The sequence below is a fragment of the Crotalus tigris genome, unplaced genomic scaffold, assembly GCF_016545835.1.
Source record: "Crotalus tigris isolate CLP2741 ecotype Arizona unplaced genomic scaffold, ASM1654583v1 scf7180000020347.5012614909:4044961, whole genome shotgun sequence".
Lineage (NCBI taxonomy): Eukaryota > Metazoa > Chordata > Lepidosauria > Squamata > Viperidae > Crotalus > Crotalus tigris.
In genome coordinates, this window is record NW_024097978.1 from 2,944,749 (window position 1) to 2,972,591 (window position 27,843).

The 27,843-nt window shown below is 44.2% G+C and overlaps 1 protein-coding gene across 7 annotated transcripts in view; it reads right to left on the reverse strand.

Annotated features, from left to right (window-relative positions):
* The window catches only part of GSK3B (glycogen synthase kinase 3 beta), a 192,600-nt gene that overhangs the window by 13,819 nt on the left and 150,938 nt on the right, over window positions 1-27,843 (reverse strand). For 6 of the 7 annotated variants that reach the window (XM_039366604.1, XM_039366608.1, XM_039366601.1 and 3 more), the window contains one exon: window positions 23,041-23,139. In XM_039366604.1, the coding sequence (XP_039222538.1) occupies window positions 23,041-23,139 (99 nt within the window). Of the gene's footprint in view, window positions 1-18,265; window positions 20,032-23,040; window positions 23,140-27,843 lie in introns of those variants that run through there. The other variant, XM_039366602.1, reaches the window with a different exon arrangement.

Sequence of the window (27,843 nt, forward strand, 5' to 3'; positions counted from 1 at the left end):
TGGAAATGGACTGGTCATGGGGGGAGGGGATGGGCTGGGGGCAAAACTACACTTTTTTTCTATCTAGTGAGCATGTAGATTTCAGAGCTGGCTTGATTTTACTGTAACCAACATCCTTAGTAAAAGGATCCTTTGCTTTAACCAAATGCTTTAGCCAAATGGCTTTTCTTTCCTAAGGGATTGGATTGGGGTAGATGTAACATTAAGCCAGCTTTGCAATTGTGGACAACCCAGAGAGGAAACTGCCTCTACCGTGGGGACCATGCAAATGATGTCGGCTCAAGGAAGCAACCTGGAATGGAATGGAACGGGACAGAATTGAATCTGGAAGGGACCTTGGAAGTCTTCTAATCCAGCCCCTTGCTCAAGCAGGAGAACGTATACCATCTCAGACAAGTGACTGTCCAGTATCTTCTTAAAAACCTCCAGTAATGAAGCACCCACAATTTCTGAAGGCAGGCTGTTCCACTGGTTAATTGTCCTCACTGTCAGGAAGTTTCTCCTTAATTCCAGGTTGCTTCTCTCTTTGATCAGTTTCCAACCATTGTTTCTCACCCTTCCCTCTGGTACTTTGGTGAACAACCTGGCCCTCTCTGCCTTGTGGCAGCCCCTCAGATACTGAAACACTGCTATCATGTCTCCCCTATTTCTTCTTTTCTTTAGACTGGCCAAACCCAAATCCCATAGCCAATCTTAAGTTTTAGTCTCCAGACCTTTGATCATCTTAGTTGCTCTTCTCTGAAAGCAACTAAGAGAGCGAGGCCTGGGGGAGAAGCATGCTCGAAATCTGCTCCTGGAGGGCTGGATCTATCCAGATGGCTGGGAGAGAATGACCCACCTAGACCTCGATGGTTGGGAAAAAGAATGGGAAAAGAAATGCATGGGAGTAACATTCACCCATGGGGACCGTGGCAGCTGCTGGTGAGAGACCCGAGTGGAGCTGCAGGAATGGAAGAAGAAACGAGCGCAGACGAACCGGAGCAAGAGGATTAGATGCTGGAGCAAGCCATAAAGTTCCTGGGGTGGGCTTTTGGTAGTCTCAAGATTCGAGAAGTCCTAGCCCGGGTGGCACATCTGCTGACGAGCCATCTCCAGCCATGGCAAGCAAAGGGGCAACTACCTCTGCCATCTTAGCAACCCCAACTGCCCCAATGCCTGGCCCTGCAGCCCGGTCTGCAGGAGCAGCACCAGCAACACAGAGAGGGCGCAAGATACCAGTCCTGGAAGTAAAGTTCAACAGAGACCACGAGAAATTGGGATTCTTCCTGGCACAAGTTTAGACATACATGCAAGAGTATGGTCCAGAAACAGCCACCGAAGGGGCTAAGGTGCTGTGCATGACCATGGCGTTAGAGGGGGCCATAGTTGAATGGATGGTCACCCTCCACAACAATGATACCCTGGAGCTGAGAAACTGCTTCTTGGTTGCACTTAGAAGGACTTCTTAGCTGATTGCAAAGCCAAAAATTGCATAAAGGGCGCAGGGAGCTGGCCAAGTACACCCAGGAGTTTCGCGACCTGCTTGCCAACTGACTGGCCAGAAGACATCTTGATCAGATGCTTCTGAGATGTTCCATCAAAATCCTACTGGAGGCCAAACTACCCAAACCTAAACTGTATTCCATGACCCCTAGGGAGCTGGAGGAATTGTGGACTTTTATAGACAAAAACCTGAACTGTGGATTCATCCAACCCGCAAGACTGAGGGTGGCTGCCCTGATACTGTTTAGGGGAAAGAAGGACGGTCCCTTCATGTATGAGTGTCTTATTGTGGGCTCAACGCGGTGTGTGTGGAAAAAGTTTACCCACTCCCCCTCATGAAGGACATGCTAGCCTAGGGGTCCCCAACTTGTGGGCCATGGCCCACTGCCGAGCCATGGCCTGTTAGCCACTGGGCCATGTGAAAGGCTGGCCAGCACACATGTACACGCACTTACCCTCCCACTCGCATCGAGTGTCGCACAGGTGCTAGCACTGCCATTTGAGGTGCTCACAGCCCCTTTAGCACATGCGTGTGTAAAGGTGTCTGCCACTCCCTTTCCCACTTGGCTGCCAACCCAAAAGGGTTGGGTACCTCTGTGTTAGCCCATATGGCCAAGGGAAAGGTCTTCACCAAGTTGGATTTGTGGGAGGTATACTACTGAGTGAGGATCAAAGCAGAAATGAGTGGGAAACAGCTTTCAATTGCCCCTTAGGATGCTTCCAGTTCCAGGTCTTCCCTTTTGGACTGCAAGGGGCCCCTGCTGTGTTTATGCAACTAATAAACAAATTACTACATGAACACCTGTATAAGGGAGTGTTAATTTACCTGGATGACATTTTAATTTATACTAAGACAATGGCAGAACACATAAAACTACTCAGAGCCTGCTCATGAAGCTTTGAGCAGCCAAACTATCCAAATGCGAATTCCACCGTCGTAAAATTAACTATCTGGGCTACTGCACCTCCCATGAGGGAATAGAAATGGATCCCGATTCATAATATAATCTATGTTTATATTATGATGTTTGTTGTCTAGTATGGTTAAAAGATTGGATATGTCAGTACCCATTTCTTTGATGGGGTACCTTTTCCTATTCCTTTCCTTTCCTTTTCCTCTCTCTGGATTCTGCCAAACTCCTGGGGGAAGAGGGGAGGCTTTTGGGGGATTGTATGTATTGTAAAGGGGGATTGCCCTTTCGCTTAGCTGCTACAATGTATCCTCTCTGCTTACTCTATCTGCTTGCTCTTTGAACTATTCCCCCCTTGATCCCAACCTGGGGTGAGAAAGGAATGTACCTTCAGACATCTGGCTTATCTCTCACTGTGGAAAGGAAGGTGCGAAGACCCAACAACATTTTCACAGCCTTGGGAAAGGACTATTATCAGCCTCGTTCCCACAGTGGACTTAACACCTGGGATTGGACCATTTGAACTGACCGGATGAACTATTGGGGTGGGGTTTGATTTTTGCTCCTTTAACATTGATTTGAGTGAGAAACCCTCAGATCCTGCCTTGTATGGCTGCTATCAACTTCACCTAATAAAAGTTCCTTTGGAATGGAATTGTTCCAAGAGTCAGGCTTTCTTGAGATGAGGTTTTGAAGCGGGACCTTACATTAGGCAGGATCTGCAGAAACGGTCAACCTGGAAGGAAGACCCTTACCGTGGGACCATGCAAATGGTATCTGAAATCGGGACAGAAAGGGAAGAGACCGCTATGGGAGGGGAGATTCCCACCAGGCAGATCCCAGCAGATATAACTAGCAGTCCTCGAGCTCCTTGGATGAAGTAGTGGTCACCAAGCGCCAAGACAAGCCAAGGTGCTCGATGGGTATTGGAAGAAAGGACTGGGAGAAGAGAGCCAGAAAGGTGACCCTCAAACACGGCAGTCACCAGCCAGGTTGGAAGGTCGAGACGAAGCGATCACTTCGCCTCAGTGAAGACAAAGATGACTGGCCACCCTGCTCCAACCGGTTCCTTGAGCAAGCTATCAACATGCTGAGAGTTGCCTTCGATTCCCTGAAGGAGGAGAAAGCTGACCCATGCCATGGTACCGCAAATCCAGGCTCAGCCGAGGGGACAGTTGAAGGAGGGGCCGAAGTAGCAACCCCAGGCCCTTCCACCAGTGCTATGGAGGCAGCAACCATCGTTGCAACTGTAGCCAACCCTGGGCGAGCTGCACCAGGGGATAGTGATGGACATCGACCCAGGAGACGGAGAGGACATTGATCCATCCAAAAGTTCCCTCCGCTGGGAGTGAAATACAGTGGAGAGCCATGTTGGCTAGGATTCTTCCTGATACAAATCCTGAGTTATAAGGAAGAGTATGACTGTGAAATACCTAGCAACCACGGCTGGATAAGAATCGTGTCAATGGCTTTAGATAGCGACACAGCCGAATGGGTGGTGGACCTCCATGACGCTGATGCCCCAGAGCTGCGAAATTTCAACCAGTTCATGGCAGCTCTCATGTGGCAGTTCAAGGACTCCTTGGTCAACTGGAAGGCTCAAGAATGCATAAAAACTGTCAGATAAGGACGACAGCCAGTAGCAGAATACACTCAAGAATTTCGAGTACTAGCTAGCAAGCTGAAGTGGCCGGAGGACATCCTGGTCAGGCATTTCAAAGACGGCCTAAATGATGACTTGTATTATGCCTGCATTCCTCAGGGAGATCCTGACCGATTCCAAGATTGGTACATCCTAGCCGAGGAAGCTGAAATTGATCGTACCAGAAGACAACGACGCATGGGAAGATCACCAGCAGAGCCACCTCAACAACTGACGAAGCAGACCCCTGCCGCCTCAAGCGCAATGGGCTGGTTCAAATGCGGGAAGAATGGGCACTGTGCTGGCAAGTGTCGCTCAAAAAACCCCGTCTGGAAACCCGATCGAGCTGCAGGGGGGAAGCAAAGGAAAACCCCACTGAAACCGAAGGAAACAGTGATGAAAAGCATGGAGGTTGTTGAGGTCCTAACCCCATCCAAGAAGGGGGGAGGAACTTCAACCCAGACTGGAGAACCCTCAGAGTGTTTGGAGGACGGTTCAGAGGATGAACCCCTGGTAAGTGGACCCATTGCACCCCTCACCAGAACTGTAGAACTGTTTAGCCCAGGGATGTCGGAAAAAGTCCCCCTAAGAGCCCTAATAGACTCCGGCTGCACTCATAGCCTCATAAGCCCAACCCTGCTGAGGAACTTAGGAATCCCGGTGAAGGGGCTGAAGAAGCCAATTTGTTTTGGCCAACTAGATGTGTTCATTGCAATGGGAGTCCCGGCCACTCTTGCCACGCTACTCATTCAACTAACCATAGGGAACTACACAGAGACTTTAACGTTCGTGGTGACTCCTGGAATGGAATGCCCTCTCATATTAGGCATGGCATGGTTAACGAAATGGAATCCCAGGGTGGAGTGGAGGACTGGAGAACTGAGATTCCCGAAAGGAAATCCCAATGCCCAGAAGGTAACCCATGCCAAAGGGAGGGGGGATGAAGTCCCCGGAAAGTGCCGCCGTAGTAAGCGAGGGTGAGTTGGAAAGCATACTAGAGGAATACTGAAATCTAGCTGAAGTATTCAGCGAAGAGAGGTTGGACGAATTACCTCCCCACCGACTCACAGACTGTGCCATTGAAATACTCCCGGGGGCCAAGTTGCCTAAACCAAAACTATACCCCATGACCCCGTGGGAGTTAGAAGAAATGAAAAAAATTGTGGAAAAGAATTTAGCAAGGGGTTTCATCCAACTGGTGAAGCCGAAAACAGCAGCCCCCATGCTATTCTGTGAAAAGAAGGATGGGTCTCTTTGTCTCTGTGTATATTAAAGATCTTTCAGTGCAGTGGGTGAAAGTAACCTCTACCTTTTCCCTTTGATGAAGAATATGCTGGTATACTGTATAAGGGGAAGATTTTTTCAAAGTTGGACTTGAGAGAGACTTATTACAGAGTCAGAATTAAAAAAAGGGGATGAATGGAAAACCACCTTCAATTGTCCCTTAGGCTGTTTCCAATTCAGAGTTCTATCGTTTGGGCTTCAGGGATCACCCACAGTGTTTATGCAATTGATAAATGAGGTGCTCCAGAAACACCTCTATAAGGGGGTGCTTGTCTACCTAGATGACATCCTGATATTAATTGAGATTAAGGAGGAACATGAGAAACTGATCATAGCTGTATTAAACAAGCTGCGAGCGGCCCATTTATTTGCCAAATTATCCAAGTGTGAATTCCATAAAGATAGAATCGACTACCTTGGGTATTGCATCTCATCAAATGGCAGATGACCCCGTAAAAGTATGGGCCGTGCTAGAATGGGCTCCGCCCTGCACCGGGAGACAATTCCAAAGTTTCCTCAGATTTGCAAACTTTTACTGCCAATTCATCCCCTCTTTTGCACAAACTGTGTTGCCCATCACACACTTATTAAAGACAAAAGGGGAGGGAAAACCAAAGCCCAGTCAACCATTGAAATGGACTGTAGAATGCCAGGCTGCTTTTGAGAAATTAAAAAGGGTTTTCTCAGCAGAACCAGTATTAAAACACCTGGATTCTGAGAAATCTTTTGTAATTCAAGCGGATGCTAGTGACGTAGCAGTGGGAGCAGTACTGTTTCAGGAGAATAATGAAGGAAAATTACAATCTTGTGCTTACACATCAAGAAAACTTACAGAGACAGAACAAAGGTGGGAATTTGGGAAAAGGAAGCTTACGCTGTCCGGTGGGCACTTTTAACCTGGCAACATTTCTTGGAAGGGAATAAAATCATTTTCCAAGTACAGACTGACCACAAGAATCTGGAAGCCCTAAAAACACCTAGAAAGTTGTCTCCCAAACAGGCGAGGTGGTCCCAGTATTTCCACCGGTTCAACTTCACCATAAAACATCTACCAGGCAGACGCATTATCATGATTACTGCAATACAACAGCAACAAATCAGAGATAACAGACCCACTCATGCCATCAAAACAATTAGCTGCACCAGTCACCACTCGAGTGCAAATCAAAACACCAAAAACTCTAATGAGCCAAGCTGGGGTAGAGTTCAGGAAGGCGCTAGAGAAAGACAAATGATTACTGAGCCATAAAAATTTGTGCACCATGAACGACGGATTTCCATGAGTGGGAGGAAACTCTACATTCCAAAGAGCCAAATACTAAAATTCATGCAGTTTTGCCATGACTGCAAATTCGCTGGACATTTTGAGTTCGTGAAAACACTCCATTTGGTGGAACGGCAATTTTGGTGGCTGGCAATAAAAAAGGACATTGAAAGCTATGTGGCTAGTTGCCCAATATGCACAGCAGCCAAAAGAAGACAGGGGAAAGCCCCAGGATTATTACAAATTGTAGCTACCCCATCAGCTCCTTGGAGGGAGATTTCTATGAATTTTATTGTAGAGCTACCAGAAAGTGGGAAAAATATGGTAATTTGGGTCATAATGGACTTATTTTCCAAGCAGGTGCATTTTTTTAAACAAATTTTATTGGTTTTCAAATTTTACAATGAGTATTCGGAAAGCAGTGTGGTGACTAGGTAATCAGTAATTCAATAATAAAATCTTTAGTACATATTTTAGGTTACATCATCAGAAATTCCTTCTTTATTTCCCTTAACAATTGTTATATCACATTTAGGCTAATAGATTTTTAATTATAACAAAGTTAATTAAAACCTTTATCAATATATTTTTGCTAATACATATCCATATCCTGTTTTTAAGTTTTACCTAGTTTTTAATTTTTTATTACAATATTCCAATTTAACCTTTAATATCCATAGTGTTTAAATTTCAGGTAGTCCAAATTTCCTTTATTTCACTACATAAAAGTTATCATATCTAGAACATACATATTATTTACTTAAATATATTCTTATCTTATTTCATAAACATTTTCTATTTCTCATCCTAATACATCATCATTTGCTGATAGGGTGTTCTTTACTGTCTCAAGTCCATCATCTATATTATTTGGGGTAAACAATAGTTCGAAGCTAATTTCTAATTGTTAATTTTCATTTCCCTTATAAGTCTAAATCCTAAATATTAAGCCAGTTAATCCCTTATTTTTTTATCATTTAACAAGAATATTTAAATGCAATAATCATATTTCCCTTCATCTAAAAATCTCCCGTTAGCCCATTAGTTGAGGCTTTAGAATCCTCTATCATAAATCAAAAAATCCCATTTTTTAAAAAAATCGAACTCTGGCTTTCTTTTTGTCCCAAACAGGCTTCCATACCAATGCCTTTAAATCATCAGACAGATCTCCCTTCATTGTTGCACATATTGCTTGAACCAAGGGAGACCATCTAGTTATCAATTTTCCAGAAAGGCTGGTCCATTCATAGTCGTTAGGCTGTTGTCCTGATGGCTCCTTCAGTACAATTTGGTTATCTTGTTCCTCAGGTTTCCTCTGGTTTAGGTAGAGAATCACGTCCGGCTTTAAAGTTGTTATTTGATTATCTAGGTTTTCAGTATGCTGTATTTGTTGGTCTTTAACAGCCTCCATGTTGGTGTTGCTTTGTTCCACTTCTGTTGCTTTTTGGGTTGTAAGTTCTTCAGTTGCGATCAGGGTTTGTCTGTCAAGGTTTTCCGTAAATTGTATTTGTTGATCTTTAAGTTGCTCTGTCTTGGTATTAGTTTCTTCCACCTCTGTTGGTTTTTGGATTGTAGGCTCTTTCATTGAATTCAGAGTTTCATTTTGTAGGTTTAAGCTGGCACCTTTATCTTTCAATCTGGATTTAATTATTTCAGTAGCTTCAATAATTTTTTCAAGTTTAAGTTTATACATTTCCAACACAGTGATGGATAGTCCTTTAGTGAAGGCTATTTCTTAGATAAAAGTCAGTAAATGTTCATCTCCACAGTTCCTATAAAGCAAGTTCACTGCCCAGCTGTTTTCCCAGCTTTTTATCTCTTTTAGATAATACCAAGGACAAATCTGGGCTGTAGGCAGGTCTCTTTAAGAAAAGTATTTACTTGCTATACCAATCTTCGCCACTAGATGTCCCTGACAGCATTTAGAATCTTTTTCAAGATCAGGCTAGGTTTTTATCCAGATTGAATTCTTTTTCGTAGATAAAGTAACAGGTCCCAGTGAAAATAGGAGTTTTGCATCCCCAAATATCAAGGTAAAATAAATCCAGCTGTTTAATTGTATTTTTCAGGGCTTTGTTTTCCCTGCATAGTCAGGAATCGCCATCTTAGAGGGTGGGAAAAAAACATTCCCTTCCCTCTCTCCTCGCAGGGGGAAGAAATTTCAGAGGGCTTTTGACAGGAAAGTACCTGGGATACAAGAAGGTAAAGTCTAACCCGGTTCCTCCATGCTGCTTTCAAGTGCTTGGTTGTGAATTTGGCCTCGGCAGGTAGCGGCTTAATGATGGGCCATGTGAATGGCCAATCTTTTCCCCATCGGTCCGAAAAGCTGCTCCAGATCAAATGGAAGGGCTACTGCCCTTCTGTGATCAAACAGGAAGTCCTCTTCACGGTCATTGCCCCTTCAAGGTGACTTTCGACCCCTTTCAGGGTCCCCAGCAGGAGAAAACCGGACAGCGGAGGAAGCGATTGCCCCGCACGTCCACCAGCGCCGCAATCTGGAAACGGAAGCTCCAAGCAGGTACATTTTATCCATGCCCAAAAATTCTCACCACAAAAACTTTAGCAAAATTGTTTGCACAGCATATTTATCGACTACATGGAGCTCCATAACGATTATATCAGACAGAGGAGTGCAATTTACCTTGGAGTTTTGGAAAGCGTTTCTATAACTTTTGGGGACTTATCTCTCGCTGCAGAAAGGAAGGTCCGAAAACCCAACATCATTTTCACAGCCTTGGGAAGGGGCGTTGTCTTACCTGAACGACTTTTCTCAGCACGGAGATGGATAATCCACCAAAGGGTTAATTCAATCCTCCTGCCCAATCAGATCAAGTCAGCCAAACTTGCCACGCCTGTCCTGGGCCAGTTTTCCCAGTCTCGACGAAGGCGCAGCTACTGACTGACAGCATGACATGTTGGCTAACTGAACCTAGCCCTAGGCCTAAGGACCTAAATGGGTGGGTGTGGATTATCTATCTCCATGCTAAGAAAAGGCGTTCAGGTAAGACAGTGCCCCCCTTCTAGCACAGGAGATGGATAATCCACCAATGGGACATACCAAAGCCCACTGTCCTTACAGGAGGGAAGCGGGCAAGTTTGGAACCATGCCACGGGGCACCCCCTGTTGCAGAACCCTCCTGCCAAAGGAGGCCTCAGCAGATGCATACCTGTCCAGTTTGTAATGCTGTATAAACGGCGAAGGTGAAGACCACGTGGCCGCCCTACACACCTCCTCAATGGAAGCCTGAGTGGCCCAAGCCGCAGATGTGGCTGCACTGCGCATAAAGTGAGCCATGACACAATGTGGAACCGGCAAGGAATCGGACTGGTACGCCCCTGCAATGCAGGCTCTTATCCACCGGCCGATCGTGGAGGCCGAGACCTTTTGACCCTTGAAGGAAGGATGGAATGAGACAAAAAGTGCCTCAGAACTGCGGAAAGCAGCCGTCCACTTGATATAATAACGGAGAGCCAAGCGAACATCCAAGGAATGCCACTGACGTTCCAGATCATGGGAAGGATTAGGATAGAAATCCAGGAGAACTATATCCTGAGCCCTATGAAATAGGGAGTTAACCTTAGGGACAAAGGTGGGGTCTAAGCAAAGGGTAACACGGTCCCAGTGAAAAATACATAAAATCATCCCTGACTGAGAGTGCTGCCATCTCAGAAATTTGCCGGGCCGAAGTGATGGCTACCAAGAAGGCGACCTTGAGAGATAAGGATCTCATGTTGCACGAGCTGAGGTGTTCGAAAGGAGCTTTGGTGAGAGCCTGAAGGACCCGAGCCAATTCCCAAGAGGGATATCTGTGGATGACAGGAGGCCTAGTATTAGTTGCGCCCTTGAGGAAAGAACGGATCAAGGGATGTTGGCCCAGAGAACTAACAGTGTCGCAAGTAATCAATGTAGAAAGGGCTGCCACCTGTCTGCACAATGTATTAGGTGCTAATCCCTTATTCAGACCCCCGAGTAAGTAGTCCAAAATATTTGGAATGATCAATTCCGATAAAGGCAGATGGTGAGTGGAACACCACCGGCAAAAATTCTGCCACATGGCATCATAGATGCGGTTGGTAACCGGTCTACAAGATGCCTGGATTATGGAAATGACCCCGGCGAACAGGACTCCCGGGATAGGAGCCGGCACTCAAGTGCCATACGTCTAACTGAAGCCATTGAGGGTCCGGATGAATCAGATCCCCCTGGGTTAGGGACACCCGGTCCGATGAAGTCTCCAAGGACATAACAGGGAAAGGCTGACGAGGTCGGCGAACCATGGCCTTTGCGGCCAGTAAGGGGCTATCAAGAGAACCTCTGCCCTCTCTTGCAGGAGCTTGCGGATGACCGCCGGAAGAAGAGGAAGAGGGGGAAAAGCATAGAGGAGGCCCTCCGGCCATGGAACCCGAAGGCCATCTACTCTCTCTGCCCCCGAAGCCGGGAAGTGCGAAAAGAATCGCTGCAGTTGTGTGTTTGCCTGGGAAGCGAACAGGTCTATGATGGGGAGGCCAAATCTGTAGGAGATCTCCCTGAATAGATCCAGGTGCAGACGCCATTCCAAGTGGTCCCCGGTCGACCTGCTCAGAAAGTCTGCCCGTTTGTTTGCCTCCTCCGAGATGTGGTCTGCCCTGACAGCTGGGCCTTGGTCAGGAGGGCACGGGATCGGGTACCTCCCTGCCGGTTCACATGGGCCTTTGCCGCCATGTTGTCCATGAGGACTAACACGTGTTGTCTCGCAATCCTGTGGTGGAAGTGACGAAGAGCTAGATGTATGGCCCTGAGTTCCAGCCAATTGATATTGTGTCTCAGGTCTGACCGAGACCATCGTCCCTGGGCCCACTGCGACTGATAGTGTGCTCCCCAGCCAAACAGGCTGGCGTCTGTTGTGATCGTGAGCTGACCAGGCTTCTTGAAGAGAGATCCTCTGGCCATGGCGGGAGAGATACACCATCTGAGCGAGCGCAGGATTTGTGTTGGAATCTTTACCTCTCGGTCGGAAGTGCTGGTACCCTGCTTCTGGTAGGGAAGCAGAAACCACTGGAGAGTCCATGAGTGTAACCTGGCCCAGGGAACGATTGCTATGCACGATATCATCTTTCCCAGTAGTGGGGAGAGACCGGAGGGTAACAGAGTCCTGTCCCTGCAGACCTTGAGAACCAGGTCCTGTATGCTGTCCCTGCATTCCTGGGACAGATAAACCCGACATTCTATTGTGTCTATTATGGCTTCCAAGTGGAGCAGTCTGGTCGATGGGACCGTCTGACTTTTCTTGAAGTTTACCAAAAAGCCGTGACTCTGTAGGACCTTGATCACCAGTCTCAGGTCTGAATGAGCCCCCTAGGGGGAAGACAATTGGATTAAGATGTCGTCCAGGTAACATTGCACCTGAATTGGCACCAACCTCAGGTGTGTGGCTAGGACCGCCAGAACCTTGGAAAACACCCTTGGAGCCGATGACAGCCGAACGGGAGTGCCCTGTATTGATAATGGTGCCCCACGTAACTGAACCTGAGAAACGGCGGTGGCTGGGAATGACAGGGATGTGTAAGTACGCCTCTCTGAGGTCTACGGACGTTAGAAAGTCCCCCTTTCGGATGCTGCCTAAGATGGACTGAAGTGTTTGCATTTTGAACCTTCGGTATACCAGATAAAAGTTTAGGCCTTTTAGATCTAAGATTGCTCTCCATTCTCTTGAGGTCTTGGGAACCACAAAGAGAATGGAGTAAAATCTGTGATCCCATTGAACTGGAGGTACCGGTTCTATGGCCCTTATGTCTAATAAGTGACGGATGGCCTCCTGCATGAGACCTTTCCTTAATAATTTTTTTGATTGGGGGCAAGAAATGAACTGTCTTGGTGGACTGGAAGTGAATTTCAGGGATAGAGCATGTCGAATGGTGTCCAGGACCCAGGCGTCTGTGGTGGTGACCTCCCATTGATTGACAAATAGGGACAGCCTGCCCCCTACGGGAGGATCCACTCTGGAGTCACTTCCTGCAGAAGGGACGTCCCCCACCTCGAAAGGGCCGTTTGGACTGAAACTGTTGCCTAGGTCTTGAGGCTGGTCTATCGACCGGACACTCTTGTCTGGGCATGAAGGGTCATGAAGGTTGTGTAGTCAAAGGAATAGGGGCAGATCAAAAGAACTGCTTACGGTTATAAGGATTAGTCCGCCTATCGGACTGTTTGGTAAGGTGGGCCAGAATCTTCCTTTTATCCTTATTTTTGGTCAGAAATGGGGCCAAGGCATCCCCGAATAATTTGCTACCCTGGTATGGGGCTGCTGCCAAACGCCACTTGGACTTGGCGTCTGCCTGCCAGTGTCTTAGCCATAGCATGCGACAGGCCGTCACATTGGACACCAAGGACCTGGAGGAAAACCTTGCACCATGTAGAGTTGCATCAGAAGCCTATTCCGTTGCGGCCACTAACTTGCTCAGCTCCTGATGCGTACAGACATCGTCCGGGGGGATCCTGGCCTGGAGCTGATGAAGCCAAATAAGGGTGGATCTAGTGAAGAACAAGGCTGAAGTAGCAGCCCTGATAGACCACTCCGCTGCCTGGTGTGTCCTCCTAAACGCCAGTTCCGACTGCGTTCCTCAGTTTTTAAGGCCTCAGACATATCCCCTGAAATAGTGGTAGGGGAGAAAAGGTGAGACAGGGGCTCATCCACCGTGGGCACGTCCAGTGCCTCAGTTTTTTATTGTTCCCACCTGCAAGTGGAAAGGTACCCGGGGAAGCCCATTGTTTCTTAACTGCATTGAGGAATAATGGTGGACAGGGAACATGGTGTTAGGTAACAACTGGTTCGATGAAAATGGGGTCCACCTCTGAATCCGGTGCAGCTGTTGCTAGAGCGGACCGGTCAGGTCCCAAGTGCGCTGCAGAGCTGGCCTTCCGAAGTAGGGGTAGAAAGAGAGATGGATTAAATAGAACACCGAATGGAGGCGGATCCGGGGCCGATTCCTCCTCCTCTGACCACGAGGCATCAAGTGCCTGCTCCAGGGTTAATGAAACCCCACTATACGAGAAATGGGATGGGGAGGGAGGATCGTGAGAACTCTGATAAGCTGGGCGAGAAAGAGGAAGGGAAAGCAAGGAATCTGCCCTGAGTACCAGTGGAGACCTGGCCGCGAGAGCCCTCTCCACCGCCTGAGCAACCAGGACTTGGAGCCTATCCTCTAGGGGATGAAGGGCCGACTCCTCCACTCTGAGTCCCACAGCCGTGGGTATGAAGGTGGCTTCTGGGGCCTGCTGGGCCCGTGGGGTGGTCAGAGACCTGAATGTATGTGTGTCAGGTTCCGGACCGGGCTGACCAGAGGAAGTAGAAGGCTTTACCGGTGACCAGACTTCCCAGGCAGAAGAGGAGGGACCAAGAGGCAAAGAAGGTGGACTCAGTCTGAGCAGTCTCAACCCTGGCCTGTTTTTGAGCCTTTGAAAACTCTTTTTCCAATGCCTGGTGTCTCCTGCTGGCCTGTTTTTCAGCCAATTTGGAGGTTTTCCTCCCAGAGACAGCCTTGGGTTTAACCTTGGCTGAGATCCTACCAGCAGCCTCTTGGCTAGGGGACCTGTGCCTTTTCCGGATGGAGGAAGGAAGGGAGGCATCCTTGGATTGGGAGACCATGTAATCCTCCATGCTAGTATAAATTTTTCAGGTGTACGAGAGGGTACCCCTGGAAAAAAGGATCAATTGGCTAGTAAGGGTGTAGGACAACGGCTGGTAAGAACTGTCCTCCCCCCCCCAGTCACCGAACCGGTGGTATCCAAAAGACCGGTCCTACTTGCCAACGCTATAATGTCCCCCAGAGGGTGGACATGGACTGCGGCCTGTTAGTAAGGCTTGCTGTGTTGCCAAGCCAGCAATGTAAAAGGTGGCAACTAATACAGAGTCAGGGGCTGGGAACTACTGTGTTAATCAGCTAGCCAAGTGGTGACCAGGTCTGGAGACACCAGAGGGCCCAATGAAATCAATTGGGCCTATGCCAAGGAATGAAAAGAGGAAAAGACAAATGCCACAAGAGGAAAGTCTCCAAGGTTGACGAGAGAGGTCCCAGGCAATCCTTGGCTAGAAGGAATCCTGGAAGGGCCTTGGTTAGAAAAGGCCCCAGTAGGGCCTTGGACTGGAACCATGAGGAGCTTCCAAAATGGCGGCCTTGGGAAGATGATGAAGCTTCCAAGATGGCGGCCACAACCGGTGAGGCTCCTGACTAGGCCTGGGCTTTCTTTTTATTATGTGTTTTTATTTTCCAGGGGCTGATGCACAATGAGGGAGAAGAGATGCCCCTTGGAAGGAAACTCCAAACAAAGGTGAAGTAGATTGGGGGGAATCCCTTTCCCCCGCCTCCCCTGTTGCCAGCAAGGACTTGCAATGGCCATGCGGTCTGCAAGATGGTGGCCGTGTCCCAAACACCGTTCTCCCTCTTCGTCTCCGAACGGACGAAAAGCTGTTCACCCAACCGGACGCGGTACGGGAGGAAGGCGGCAGGGGAAAAACGGCCTCCCCATCTGATCAGTGGCTTTTCGGAAGCTCTGGAAGCCTCCTGTGCGAGTGGCTGTGAAATGAGGCCCTGCGGCCTCCACGGAGCTGAATCCGATCGCCGTAAGGCTGTCGGAGCTGCAGCTGCAAGCTCTGACGCCGAGGTGAGCTGGAGTGAGGGGGGGAAATTGCAGCAGCGCTGAGCCCAGAAAGAAAGGGATAAACGGAAGCCTCCGTTTGCTGCCGAATCCCAATGGGGATCAGATGAAGGGAGAGTCCTCTAGAGGAGTGCTGGTCCCAGCGCTACTCAGAGGGCTAGAAGTTAAGGACTAATGGATAATTCACCAATAGATTAAGATCTACCTGCCTGTGAGCCAAACATGCACGTCTGTTCTGGGCAAGATCAAGTCGAGACTGGGAAAACTGGCCCAGGACAGGTGTGGCAAGTTTGGCTGACTTGATCTGATTGGGCAGGAGGACTGAGTTAACCCATTGGTGGATTATCCATCTCCTGTGCTGGAGAAAGGAGTATTATCAGCCTCGTTCCCACAGCAGACGTAACACCTGGGAATTGGGCCGTTTGAACTGACCGGATGAACTATTGGGGTGGGGTTTGCTTTTTGCTCCTTTAACCTATTGATTTGAATGGAAAACCCTCAGATCCTACCTTCTATGCCTGCTGTCAACTTCACCTAATAAAAGTTCCTTTTGGAATGGAATTGTTCCAAGAGTTCTGCTTTCTTGGGATGAGGGTTTGAAGCAGATCCTTACAGGATAACTTTAACAAATCCACGGCTATTAGACCTTGAAGATTTTGATTTGAGATTTGGGTGACATGCCTATCTGTGATATGACAAAGTAAAAGTTAACCCTGGTTTTAAGATTGTAAATATATGATGGAATTGCATGTATGTGATGGAAGTATAAAAGATTAGCTCATAAAGTGCCACTTTAGCTATCATCTCATGAAGCGCTATATAAAAAAGAGACGATTTCAAAATGTAAATGGATGACTTATTGAGACTTATTGATATTTGAAAAAGAGAGATTTAAGATAAAGAGAACTAATAAGTAAAGGAGTTGCTTGTGATTGGTTTAATTATTATAGAACTTTTGAAAGATTTACATTTGACTAAAAAGTTTTCTTTTCACAGGAAATCTGAATTGGGTGTAATTTATCTTCTGGAGATGACCACTTGATTTCTAAAGTGTATGAAATGTTACTTAAGATGAACCTAGAAGATGAATATGTTAGAGTGTATGGTAAAATGAGCAAAAAATGGGTATAATATAATGCTAGAAAAATGGGGGAATGTATGGACTAAAATTCACATTAATAGCACTATAGCAACAGCACTTAAACATATACCACTTCACAGTGCTTTACAGCCCTCTCTAAGTGATTTACGGAGCCAGCCTATTGCCCCCAGCAATCTGGCTCCTCATTTTACTGATCTCGGAAGGATGGAAGGCTGAATCAACCTTGAGCAAGTGAGAATTGAACTGCCGAACTCCTGGCATCCAGGAGTCAGCAAAAGTAGCCTGCAGTACTGCATTCTAACCACTGCACTACCATGGCTCATTAAATTGTAGTATGAAAGAAAACTTTTACAAAATGATGTATCATTGGTACTTGACCCCAGATGACTAGTGAAAATGTATAAAGGGATTTCTAACAATTGCTCTGTTGATACAGCCTAGGATAGCACTAGCTTTTTGGGCAACTGCAGTACACTGCTGACTCATAATTAGGTGGTCCACTAGGACCTTGATACCTCTCACAGTTACTACTATTGAGCCACGTACCACCTATTCTATACCTATGCATTTGATTTTTCCTGTCTAAGTGTAGGACTGTACTTTCCTCACTACTGAACTAATTTTTTTTTTAATAGGGCCCAATGCTCAAGTTGTCAAGATCCTTCTGAATCTTAAATCTTCTAAAGTGTTAGCAATTCTTCCTGGCTAGGTGGCTGCACATTTGATGAGTTCCCCTTCTATCCCCTCATCTAGATCGTTTATGAAGCTGTTGAAGAATACTGGGCCTAAGACATAGACTTGAGGTACCCCAATGTATGCTTCCCTCCATGTAGGTGTAGTTCCATTGAGGACCTCACATTCAGTGCGACTGGTCAGCCAGTTGCAAATCCATCTGATGGTGATGCTATCTACACTTTTCTATCTTATTAAGAAGTAGGTTATGGTCTATTTTGTCAAATGGCTTACTGAGGTTTAAGTAAACTATGCCCACAGCATTCCCCACTAATTTACTAAAAAGAAACAATGGATATTGCTAGAAATAGACAAAAAGCAAAAAATAAGCATGGTTTCAGGAAGAAACTTAACAAAGTGTTTCAAAAGAGGTTAGAAATGACAAGAACTATTACTTGACCTTTCTAAAGAAATTGTAGATGGAGACAGACTTGGAAAAATAATGAGTTTTTCAAAATATCTCCGAACTCAGAGGAAGTTGCAACCTCAAATTAAATACCCTCAAGAGGGAAGGAGTATACTGAAATTCTGTACATCCTCCCCAGAGAGGGGGAGAGGGAGAGGGAGGGAGGGAGGGAGAGAGAGAGAGGAGAGAGGAGAGAGAGAGAGAGAGAGAGAGAGAGTAGGAGAAGAAAGGGAACATTTGTTCATTTGCACAATTTCACATGCTGATAAAATAATGCTTCTTCTCCTACATGAAAAGAAGCAAGATGTTCATGCTGATTTTGAGAGCCCTGAAAAGGCCACTGGGAGATTGAAAGGCCAACAGAGTTGACATTGATTTGATATTAAAAAGATTATACACAATTATTGATTCAAAGAAAAAAGAAAAAAAACATGGACTTGTTTCTGAAAAGTAATTTCATAATATAATTATTTTAATTTAGGAGGGAGAAATAACTGTTAGTTGCAAAATGACTTTCTTCTAAAGGTGCTTTAGCAGCAGAAAAAGCAGATTCTCTTTTTGAGAAGCAGAAAAATTACAGAGGATATGTCATGTGTTTTATGACTCCTTGGCACGTGAACTTGAAGGTGTGCTAAAATCTTTTGTATTATCAGCATCTTAGGGATGAAACATGTTTGTAGGAAGAAGGCTATTTTAGTTGAGTCTACTATATTAATGCAGTTAAGTAAATAACCTTATTTCTTCTTTCAATTATCCTTTTAATTGACATTCTCTACTTCATTGCTAAGTATGAGAAGAATGAAATCTTACATTGGTCTTCTTGTACACTCAAAACACTTCTTGAAATATTTTATATTCAGGTTCCTGTTTAGTTCTTTTATCACAGCTCCAAATGTTATTATAGTTTAAGTTTATATTGCTTCAGTCAGTAAAATTTCCAATAGAATTGTTGCTGCTGTTACAAAAGAGTTGAATACTGAAGTCAGAAAAGACTGCATGGCTGTTGTTGCTAGAAATACAATAGAATTATAGAACAGATGGGACTTTTGGGGATCCTAAATTATGCTGAACAAAACTAGCCAACTGCTTTAATAAAAGCTTTTCTACAAGAAGTATGTTGGAAAAGTTTATTTTATCTCTGTTCCCTTTGCTCAGGGTGTCTTATCTCTGTTTCTAAAATGTAAGTTCTTTTGCACTATGCCTCAAGACAGAAAAGAACTACACCCAGGAAGGATAACATTTTGTTAAATAGTCAGTCAAAGAATAAATATTTTAGAGTTTTTTGTGATCAGCACTTAAAAGAACATTTTTATAGCATTTAACATTGTTATTTTGGAACAAAATAGTACTTACTAGAAGCGTGTTTACAATTGCTTACTAATTTCTTATTGTCACTTTTTCATAACTATTTTATAATTCATTTATAGTTCAAGACCAATCACACACAAGAGACCATACAATACAATAACTCTAAAAGGAAAATATAAAATTATGAGAAAATTCTAAAAGAGCAGCTATTAATAACATGAGGAGGGAACCAGACAGTGTCTAACAACTATAGTAATTGATAAGCATTTTGCCAGCCATGTAGAGGTGGAAATATTAAACTTGATCACCATTGGGTGTACAATGAATACTTTAAAAGCACTTGTGAGATAGATTCTATCTTTGTCAAGTCTGAACACCATGTTTTGCATTTATATGGGAGACTTATATATCTGCTAGTTGTTGTTTTAATAGGCTATGAATGAACATAAATAGTCTCTGATGTGGAGGATATAAAATATTAAATAAGTATCTAGGGACAATCATACTATAAAAGGATGGGCTCTGTCATTATGGATACCTAGATCCCGCACACTCTGCTTCAGTTAAGTGTTAGCAGGTCTCAAAGCAGGCAGTGCTGACAATTCAAGATTTGTCATTTTAGGGTGGAATCTAGCAAGGTAAAATGCACTAGGAAATCCTTCAATACAGGTAGTCTTGGTTTAAGAACACAATTGGTTTGGGCAAAACAATCACTAAACGAATCACACAAGAGGGAGGGGGAAGAGAGAAAGGGAGAGAAAGGATGCAAAGATTGTTGGTTGCTGCCACTTGAGTTAGATAAAATTTCCTTGTTTCTTATGAAAAGCACAACAAGGCGCACAAGATGTCCTGGTCATCCATTGTGCTTAGTGCTATGTCTGATTGGTCTCAACTTGGGACTCAGATGGGAACTGGGAAGAGAGACTAAGGCTGACACTGTGCAACCCTCCTTCATTTAAATCAAAATTATGCACTAGTCTCAACATCATCATCTTGAAAGGAGTAAAAATAAAAAAAGTCCTCCAGCTATGAGTGACAAAGTACTAAGCATAAATACACTGGGAGTTGTAGTCAGGGACCTGCACACAAGCAACTCGGATCTAATAGTCACTTTTCACTGACCAAAACAGCATTGAAACCAGTACCTGCCTAGGTGAGATATGCACTGCTCACCTCCACAGTATGAGGAAGAGACTAGAACAGCTGCCCCAAACTTTGCCTGCTTTACTGCATCCTGGTCAGTTCCCCACAACTAGTGGGGATCCCATCTTGGTGGTTGAACAAACATAGAAAAAAACACAAGATGATACCTCTCACCATTGTCACTTGAATATGTTCGTGCTTTTGGACAACCCTGTAAGAAAGAGGCAGACTAGGAGAACAGCTTAAGTTGCCAGAGAGCTTGTAAGATACAGTGAGGGAAAACATTATTTGATCCCCTTCTGATTTTATACGTTTGCCCACTGACAAAGAAATGATCAGTCTATAATTTTAATGGTAGGTTTACTTCAACAGTGAGAGACAGAATAACAACAAAAAATCCAGAAAAACACATTTCAAAAAAGTTATAAATTGATTTGCATTTTAATGAGTGAAATAAGTATTTGACCCCTTCGAAAAACATGACTTAGTACTTGGGGGCAAAACCCTTGCTGGCAATCACAGAAGTCAGGCATTTCTTGTAGTTGGCCACCAGGTTTACACACATCTCAGGAGGGATTTTGCCCCTCTCCCCTTTGCAGATCCTCTCCAAGTCATTAAGGTTCTTGAGCCACTCCTTTGTTGCCTTGGCCATGTGTTTTGGGTCATTGCCATGCTGGAATACCCATCCACAACCCATTTTCAATGCCCTGGCTGAGGGAAGGAGGTTCTCACCCAAGATTTGATGGTACATGGCTCCGTCCATCATCCCTTTGATGTGGTGAAGGTGTACTGTCCCCTCAGCAGGAAAACACCCCCCAAAGCATAATGTTTCCACCTCCGTGTTTGACGGTGGAGATGGTGTACTTGGGGTCATAGGCAGCATTCCTTCTCCTCCTAACACGGCGAGTTGGGCTGATGCCAAAGAGCTTGATTTTGGTCTCATCTGACCACAACACTTTCCTCAGTTCTCCTCTGAATCATTCAGATGTTCATTGGCAAACTTCAGACGGGTCTGTACATGTGTTTTCTTGAATAGGGGGACCTAGTGAGCACTGCAGGATTTCAGTCATTCATGGCGTAGTGTGTTACCAATTATTTTCTTGGTGATTATGGTCCCAGCTGCCTTGAGATCATTGACAAGATCCTCTTGTGTAGTTCAAGGCTGATTCCTCACCATTCTCATTATCACTGAAACTTCACAAGGTGAGATCTTGCATGGAGCCCAGACTGAGGGAGATTAACAGTTATTTTGTGTTTCTTCCATTTGCGAATAATCGCACAACTGTTGTCACCTTCTCACCAAGCTGCTTAATGACAGTGTTGCAGCCCATTCCAGCCTTGTATAGGTCTACAATCTTGTCCCTGACGTCCTTGGACAGCTCTTTGGTCTTGGCCGTGGTGAAGAGTTTGGAATCTGATTGATTGATTGCTTCTGTGGACAGGTATCTTTTATACAGGTAACAAGCTGAGATTAGGAGCACTCCCTTTAAGAGAGTGCTTCTAATCTCAGCTCGTTACTTGTATAAAAGACACCTGGAAGCCAGAAATCTTGCTGATTGATAGGGGATCAAATACTTATTTAACTCATTAAAATGCAAATCAACTTACAATTTTGTTGAAATGCATTTTTCTGGATTTTTTTGTTGCTATTCTGTCTCTCACTGTTAAAATAAACCTACCATTAAAATTATAAACTGATCATTTCTTTGTACAAAATCAGAAGGAGGTCAAATAATTTCCCCCCTCACTGTATAATGAGGCCCTGAGTGAAACTCTTCTCAACGAATGTCAACTGGCTGGAACTGAAGGTAGATACACTTTTTTCTGGAGCAGTATATGGCAGTGATGAGTGTCATGATGCTGGAGTTGGGTTGGAAGTGGTTGACAGAAGTCATTTTGTTTGGAATCATTGCAGTTACCATTAAGCTAACCTGATCAGTGCCTGTGTATCCTTGAGAGACAAAAGACAGATTCTATGAAGAATTAGATGACCTGTTCGCAGTTTGCTGGGCAACTTTAATGCAATAGTAGGTATGCTTCTACAGCTTGGCAGGGGAATCATTGGGAGACATGGAGTGAACAAGTGTGATAGTAATGGTCTACTCCTAGTGAAGACCTGTGCAGCCCACAAACTCATCACCAATAACCACTTTCTGTTTGCCTACCAGTAACACAACCTCCTGGGTGCACCTCCGCTCTAAGCTTGGCATCTTATTCGTTCTCTCCAAAATGAAGCTCCACATCAGACTCAAAAGATAACCAAAAGGAAGCAAAACTATGAAAAGAATTAATGTGGTTAGGTGGAAAAACCCCAGCATGGTTTCAGCAGTGGCTGAAGATTTAGTAACTAAGCTTGCTGACCTATATCTTGCTAGCTGCATAAGTCTAGAGCCGTGGTGGCGAACCTATGGCACGTGTGCCACAGGTGGCACTCAGAGCCCTCTCTTTGGGCATACGCGCTGTCGCCCCAGTCCCAGGCCTTCACCTGGGTTTTATAAAACCTTTTCGCTTTAGGCCTTGTGCCATGTGCCAAAAAAAAGAGGTTCAATCAATCAATCAATTTTAACTTCTTGTAGTGAAAAAAAGATCTTGCAAAGTTGAAATTGATTGAACTTTTTAGTCCCACCCAGTCTGCTGTTACCACCGCAGCCATGCCCACCATATGGGCCACGCCCACCCAATTGGTCACACCAACCCAATGGGCCACGCCCAATCGGCACCCAACGATACATAAGTGGGTTTTGGGTTGCAGTTTGGGCACTCGGCCTCTAAAAGGTTCGCCATCACTGGTCTAGAGCTTTCAGTGCAATAACTGCACCTGTTTGCCCAATATGTGCCAGGACATTCCATGCCCAAATTGGCCTGACCAGTCATCATTGGACACACCACACTTAGTTTTAATGTAACCAATGGTGCTGAGGTCCTAATCTATGATGCTGGACAAGCAATGCTAAATCTGCATGTAATTTTCTAAAACTTTACATTAGAGATTTGTGACAAACCTGTAAAATATATTGATTCTAGATTTAATAATGGTAACAACACTGGGATGGTCAGCATTTGTGTCACTGAAAATTGTGAGTGGAAGAACTGCACACCAAGAAAAAATATGGTAGATATAAATATGATCTCACCTGAGGCTGCTGGAGTATTGGTAGGAGTTGAAACAGCGGCTTGATTTCGAGCATGAGCAGGTATGAGGATTGAAGCCAGAGATGGATTGCTTGACAATTCTAGAAGGAAGTTGAAGAAAGATCATTTATAACAAAACATGACTCGATTACCTAATTTAGTAGACCTCCTGATGAAGCCAGAAATGTAAGGATACTCTATGAAAAGTTCTACGATAATCATTACTGCCATGGAAGAATAGAGGAAGAAGGTTAAATCCCACCAGTGCTGCCAAACACCATGCTGTGAAGTATATGGGAAGGACAGAAGAATGCCAATATTGTTTTTAACAACAACAAAATTGCCCTTTTTCTATTAAAATTGTAGATCATGTGCCACAATCTTTTTTCTCAAAAAAATAAAACAGTCCATCATAAGAGACTAAAAATGTCATGAGAGCCAGTTTGGTGTAGTGGTTAAGGCATCAGGTTAGAAACTGGGAGACTCTGAGTTCTAGGTGACTTTGGGCCAGTCACTTTCTCTCAACCCTAAAAAAGAGGCAATTACAAACCACTTCTGAAAAATCTTGCAAAAAAAACCTATAGTAATTTGTCCAGGCAGTTTCCAAGATTCAGAGATGGTTGAATGGGGGGGGGGGGGAGAGGAGAATATCAGTCAGAAATATTATTTAAAATAATAATAATAAATTATTGGCAACAACACAAAAGTAAAGAAATTCAAATTATATTGGTTTACCTTGGCTTAGTTACTGTTACAAATATCTTAGTGAAGTTATGAAAAAGAACAGTTAGCTCCTGGTGCCCACATAGGTAAGTCCATGTTGTTTCTTGGTAACAATACAAAGGTGTTTAGCCATTATCTTTTTCTTGCATACTTTCTTTTTTACTTGCCTGCAGCCCAGGCTTTTACTCATGGATTCCCAGTTTTAATCCTGCTTAAACTTTTTCGAGATCAGTCAAGATTGGCTACCATGTTCTCTGACAACAGTGACAAGATTAACTTCCTGTATAACTGCAATCCACACAATTCCCAAGGCAGTTTCCAAAAATTGTTTGCCACTGCCATTTTCCAGGATATTTTTTTACAATTTTACTACTCTAGCCAGCTAGAGGGCATTTCAAGGTAATTTGCTATCTAGAGTGGGTTAAAATGCAAGGTTTTGGGGAGGTAAAAAAATAATCATCAGACCAAGACAAATCATTTCAGACTTTTTTTCCATCTTTAATATAGCACATAAGCTGCACAATTAAATTGAAAAACAAACCAAAATCTACTTTTAGCCTTTGCATGTGGAACGAAGCTTAGAGTTCTGGAAGACCTTCTCAATGACTGAAATTATCTATGCATTTGCCTCAGAATTGTACATGAACAGAAATGTCTTCTGTTGTTTACTAGTAATGAAAAAAATCCTGTCAACTTTTTTTTATAACATTAGTATCATATATTATAATAATCAGCTTACAATATAATATCTCTTAGAAAACTTAAAGGAAAAATGTTGCTTTACAAAAATTCTTTAAATATGAAAGCAACAGAATCAGCATCTTACAAAAGCTTTGCAGCAGATTCTGATGCACCTTTTCATATTTTCTCAGCTGGAAGCAGCTCATTAAATTTTAATACTTGTGTTTTTGTATTTTTACTTTTTTCATTAAAAAATTACTATCATTACTATCAAACAATGGTCCTCAAAAATCACTTTTTAAAACTTTGGTTTGTTCCATTTGTCTTTGTGTGTTATCAGTAATTTCTTTCAGTGTTGCAAGATGCAACTTATTCACCCTCTATATTCTAACTCATTTAAAATAAATAATTATTCCCTGACCATGTTTTCATTAGTCTCAAGCTGCAATCATACTTCTTCGTGTTCTTTGGAACTCCAATGAAACGAAATCCTTCTTGTTAGGGAAGACAAAGAAATGGAACATTTCTATCATTTCTTTGCTATTCGTAAGAACAGGAACATCTATAGACCAACACCTTTTCTTTTATTTGAATATATCATCTCTGCAATTATGGGCTAAGAGTGTATACCCTGCCTTAGTGATCTTTCATCCTTCTTATATATTCTTATGTGTCATGTTCGTTTTTAAATAATTACTAGGCATTCTATGTAGTCAGTTGGCTTGTTCTGGTGTCTGTTTTTTTTATTGGAAGTGCTTTTAAATGTGCTTTCCATTCCTGCTTTGCTAAGGATCCCAGTCAACTTGATCTTTTACTTCAATATATTCCAGTCAAAGAGGCTTGGTCAGGTTGTATTTTTCTTTATAGAGAGAGTTCAAAGCTCATCTTGTTTTTTTCATACTCTGGATAGTAGCATATAAACAGCAAGACTATTGCGGAATGTCAGATACCTCCTCATAAGCTACTTTCTGAACACTTAGACTTGGAAGATTGATGCCAGCTCTATAAGGTAGACCAGACTAAGAAACAGACGTCCTGTAGCTCTAAAGCCACTTTTATTAGCAGAGCTACAGTAACAGAATCATGCAAGTTTGAATGTGGTTCCCTTCCTCTTATCTTCCTGTGAATTGAGAGGTAGGAGATGCTGCCTCAGTCAGTTTCCCACACCTCAACCACCTTCTTGGTTTGGGCTCAAGCTTCATTTATCTGATTGTTGTCTTGGCAACAGATCTTTCCTTTATCATTCAAAGCCACACTCTATACTCAATACACTTGGGCAGACACAATGGTTGTCTCCAAATATCTGAAAAGCAGTCTCATGTAGAAGATGAGGTAGATTGTTCCGTATTTTCCAAATGGCAGAGAGTACTAACATTTCTAATTAATTATAACAGTGGTTCTCAACCTTTTTAATGCCGCGATCCCCAACCGGTCGTAAGTCGAGGCCTACTCAACCGGTCGTAAGTCACGGACTACTCAACTGGTGCAGCACCGTTTGCAGAATGGGACTTTTGGCGGGCTCAGTAGGGCAGAGACAGCCTGGACAATTCCTATTGGCTTTTGAAAGCCAATAGAATTAGACTCTATTCAAGAGAGTCTATTCTATTGGCTTTTAAAAGCCAATAAAATAAAAGGGAGTAGCACAGCTAAGGAAAAGGGGGAAAAAATGGCAGACTGTGTTGTTTGGCGACCCCTGTGAAATGGTCGTTCGACCCCAAATGGGGTCCCGACCCACAGGTTGAGAACCACTGAATTATAAGGAAGCTGGCCTGCAATACCGCTCACTTTATAAATTTATCACAATTGCATATTTTCAGAGGTATAAAAAAACAAAAATGATTTTATAATTGTATTTGAGCGGACTTGTCTAACAAATAATAAAAAAGAACTGCTCAAAGAAGTTGCAACTATCTGCATGTATTTATTTATTTGCATCCCTCCTTTATTATTTTTACAAACAACTCAAGACAACAAACATATCCAACACCCCTTCCTCCTCTTATTTTCCTCATGGCAACCCTGTGACGTGAATTACATTGAGAGAGAGTGGCCTAAGATCATGTAGCTCAGGGGTGTCAAACTCAATTTCATTGAGGGCCACATCAGCATTGCAGTTGCCCTCAGGGGTCCAGGTGGGTGTGGCCTACTGGGTGGGCGTGGCCAGCTCTACACCGTTCACGTCAAGGGTGCCTGTGGGGGCCTGGGCAGGAGTGGCTCAGATATGAGGGTCTCTGCAGAAGGGGGTGGGACCAGGGCAAGTGCCAAGGCATGGTCCACTGGAGGAGCCTCACTGTTCCTCTCAGGCCATGCGGGGAGGGGGGGCTGGATGGTGGTGCAAGCTGCCCGGAGCCCTGGGCAGCAGAGGTCAAATGCCCAGCCTGGCCCTTGAGCACCTGCAGCACCAAGCCCAGCCCCACTTCCTCAAGGCTGCTGCTCAAGGTTCTCCTGGTTCCTCGCTGTTTCCAGACAGCCTTGTGGAACTAAGATTGAATGCGTTTCAGCATAGATAGCCACCACAAAATTGTACATTGGCTCCCGGCTGGCCTGGGCCAGAGCCAAGGCAGAGGGGGCCGTTCCCTCACTGTTTCCAGGATGGCTTGGTGGGCCACATGAAACCACTTTGTGGGCCGCATCCGACCCCCGGGCCATCGGTTTGACATGTCTGATATAGCTGGATTTCATGGCTAAGGCAGGACTAAAACTCATGTCTTAATCACTACAGTAGACCAAACTGGGTCTTTTACGTTGCAGATCGAAGATGATAATGGTTCATCTTTGAAACCAGCTGATTAAACTCTATCATGAAGAATAAGCTGCTTTATTACTAAACTCTATCATGAAGAATAAACTGCTTTATTACTAACTCCTCTTGAAGTTTGGGGGAAAAATCTATCTGGAGAGTCACTGATAAGCTGCATGGATAATTCTGATACAGACAGATCAATGATCTGACTTAGCATGGTAGCTTCTTAAAAAGCAGCTGTGCTGTTCAAGTGCTATTGGACCATGTACAAAAAAATATACTCCACAATTTCATGGGACAATAAAGAAAAAATGCTCAGAGTGAAGAATTACTTTCACTTTTTGTACAAATAACTATTCTTCCAAATAGAACTGCATTAATAATAATAAAGACCTACACATACTTATTCAGAAGATTTCTTAGCCTTTTGGCTAACATCAAATGTATACCTATTCAGAGGCAACTTATTCAGAGCTATATAGAACTTACCGTATTTTCCAACGTATAAGGCGACCCGGCGTATAAGACGACCCCCGACTTCAGCACCGAGTCGCATGTCTAGAAAGTCATCTTATACACCGGAAACTACTGTTATTTCCAGCATATAAGACAACCCCCAACTTCGGCGCCGATTTCAATGCTTTCAAAAGTCATCTTA